The sequence below is a fragment of the Kryptolebias marmoratus genome, linkage group LG12, assembly GCF_001649575.2.
Source record: "Kryptolebias marmoratus isolate JLee-2015 linkage group LG12, ASM164957v2, whole genome shotgun sequence".
NCBI lineage: Eukaryota > Metazoa > Chordata > Actinopteri > Cyprinodontiformes > Rivulidae > Kryptolebias > Kryptolebias marmoratus.
Window position 1 is genome coordinate 22,382,844 of NC_051441.1, and position 3,283 is coordinate 22,386,126.

General features: G+C 46.5%; 1 protein-coding gene across 1 annotated transcript in view; it reads left to right on the forward strand.

Moving 5' to 3' along the window:
* The window catches only part of LOC108246876 (protein KIBRA), a 31,900-nt gene extending 29,151 nt beyond the window's left edge, over positions 1–2,749 (forward strand). Inside the window, exons 11-12 of the mRNA XM_017434633.3 lie at positions 97–579; positions 2,719–2,749. Coding sequence (XP_017290122.1) covers positions 97–579; positions 2,719–2,749 — 514 coding nt within the window. The remainder of the gene's footprint in view (positions 1–96; positions 580–2,718) is intronic.
* The last annotated feature ends 534 nt before the right edge of the window (positions 2,750–3,283 follow it).

Genomic DNA, 3,283 nt, shown 5'->3' on the forward strand with positions numbered 1-3,283 from the left:
GCAGTGACCCGCAGTGACCCGCAGTGACCCGTGGCGACCCGCAGGTTCTGCAGCTGACGGGTTCCTGACTGGTTCTGTGTTTGTTCTCCCCTCCAGCCTCTCGGCCAGCACCCTGTCCTGCTCGTCCGGCAGCAGCCGCGGCTCGCTGACCTCCAGCCGCGGCTCCCTGGCCACCACCTCCAGCCTTGGCTCCGCCTCCTCGCTCAGCTTCACCGACATCTACCTGGAGCAGCCCGAGCTGGCCGACCCGGACCTGCGGACCAAGCTGGAGGGGCTCCTGCAGGACGGCGGGCAGGGAGGCTACCGCCCCTCCAGCTCCATCACCACCATCCACGAGCACGAGGTGGTGACGGGCTGCGGCGGGAGGCGCGGCGGCAGCGCGGCCGGGGCGGGGGGGGACATGGGAGGCCCCGGCGCCGGGCCCGAGTCCTCCAGGATCCAGGCGCTCAGACTGTCGGAGACGCCCCGCTCCATGAGCTCGCTGTCCCCCCGATCGTCCCTGTCCTCGCTGTCCCCACCGTGCTCGCCGCTCGTCTCGGACACCAGCTTCCTGTCGGGGGAGACGTTGGCGGGGGAGACGTTGGNCATCCATCCATCCATCCATCCATCCATCCATCCATCCATCCATCCGTCCATCCATCCATCATCTACCAATTGTTCTGGAGTCCGGGTCGCAGAGACAGCAGCTTGAGCAGGGAGGCCCAGGCATCTCTTTCCATAGCCACATCTTTCAGCTCTTCCAAGAGGAATCTCCAGGAGGATTCCAAGGCGTTCCCAGGCCAGCCGAGAGACATAGTCTCTCCAGCCTGGGCCTTCCCCGGGGTCTCTTCACTGTTGGATATCCCTTGGACACCTCATTAAAAAGGTTTCCAAAGAATCCATTAATTACAGGGAATTTTCAAAACTACCTCAGCTGGCTCCTCTCGATGTGGAAGAGCAGTGGCTCTATTCCAAGTCACTCCTTGATAATCAAACTTCTCACCCTATTTCTAAGGGAGAGCTCAGCTACTCTGCAGAGAAAACTTATTTCAACTGCCTGTATCCACAATCTCATTCTTTCATCACTACCCAAAGTTCATGACCATAGTTGAGAGTAGGAACGTAGACCGACCAGCCTTGCAGTTCAGCTCCCTCTTCACCACAACGAACCGGTACAGAGTACACAATACTGCGGAAGCCGCACCAATCCGTCTGTCTATCTCACGCTCCATTCTTCCCTCACTTGTAAACAATACACCGAGATATTTAAACTCCTCTGCTTGAGGCAGCAATTCACTCCCAACCCAGAGAGAGCAGTCCACCCTTTTTTTTAATGAGGACCATGGCTTCAGATTTGGAGGTGCTGATTCTCATCCCAGCTGCTGTAAATGTCATTATTTTTTAATTATTTGTCCACAATGATTTAAAGTAAATTAAAAATTTATTTGTATAGCACATTTCAGCAGCAAGGCTTTCAAGGTGCTTTACATAATAAAAAATATCAGTAGGATTACATTACAATCATCAAAAAAAAAATTATAATAAAAATCATGGAGCAGATACACTTGATAGTCATAAGGATAAGGTCAATATGTAATAAGATATTTTGTTCAGAGCAGCTTTACACCTGAATTAGTTTGCCGACCACTAATCAAAGGCAGCTGTAAACAGGTGAGTTTTCAGCCTTGATTTAAAGGAATTTAGTGTTTCGGCTGTTTTGCAGTTTTCCGGGAGTTTGTTCCAGACTAATGGTGCATAGAAACTGAATTCTGCTTCTCCATGTTTGGTTCTGGTTCTGGGGATACAAAGTAGACCAGAACCAGAAGACCTGAGTGTTCTGGAGGGTTGATATGATGATAATAAGTCTTTAATACGTTCAGTGATTTATAAACTAATAGAAGTATTTTAAAGTCTTTTCTCTGAGCTACAGGGAGTCAGTGTAGGGACTTTAAAACCGGGTGATGTTCTCTAACTTCCTGGTCTTTGTGAGAAGACGAGCAGCAGCTGCAGCTGTCTGATTGAGTTTTTTGGCAGACCTGTAAAGACACTGTTGCAGTAATCGAGACGACTAAAGATGAACGCGTATATAATTTTCTCCAGGTCTTATTGTGACATTAGTCCTTTAATTCTGGAGATGTTCTTCAGGTGGTAGAAAGCCGACTTTGTCACTGTTTTTATGTGTCCCTTAAGGTTCAGGTTCATTTAAAACAACTCCTGCTTGAATATTTAAGGTCAGTTAAGATGAAGACCCTGTACTATTGAACAACGGGTGAAATGAAAAGAAATGAAATGAAATGAAATGAAACGGGTGAAATGAAAAAATGCTTTATTGTTTGATACCCTTAGTTCCAGAACATCCTGCAAATGATGTGGGGGAAAAAAGGCAACATCTCATTTTTTGATAAGATCTCACAAGGCTGCAGCTGTTGAAGAACAACTGAGTGTCCAGAATATCTTGCAATTGCATTTTTTAATTTACACACCATAACTATGAAAATGCTAAATAATTTTTTATTTTGAAATTAACAAGAAAAAATAATAATTGAGCATGCATAACTATTCATCTTCTCAAAATCAGTACTTTATGTCACCACCTATTGCAGCAGTTTCACTATACTAGCCAGTTCAACCCTGCACTAGTTTAAGCGTTGACCCGTTGCTGCTTTGTTGTTGACGCGCTGAGCGGCTAACATTGCAGCTGTTGGTCGCGTGTAATCTCGATCCCCGATCTTCTTGTAGTCCAAACTCCACACTTGTTCCAATCAAATAAACGTTTGTGAACAAATTCCATTTATTCGCTTGTACACGGCAGCAGTGTCACAAATGACTCTGTAACAGCGGTCAAAAACTTTTAGGCCCTTCCGGGTTCAACACCTGCTAGCTACCTGTCACCTCTTGATTTACATATTGTAACCGACATCCCCACCTAGTGGCCAAAAACCAAAATACACATATTTGGCTCCAATATTCACCATCAAGTCTCTTCAGATCAGTGCCCATGATGATGGTCCAGATAACTTGGACTTTTTGTCCTTTCTTCATAACACATCTGTCGCAGCTCCTTCAGGTTAGATGGGTGCTGCTTGTGTCCAACAATGTTTAAATCAAATCAGAAATTCTTAGTTGGACTGAGGCCTGGGCTGTGACTGGACTATTTAACTGGTTTTCCTTAAACCAGTGGATGGTTGCTTCAGCAGAGTGTTTGGGGTTATTGTCCTGCTGGAAGATGGAGCTTCATTGCAGTTCTCAGATCACTGGAAGACTAAATTCCTCATGAATTTCTCTGTATTTTGCTCCATTTATC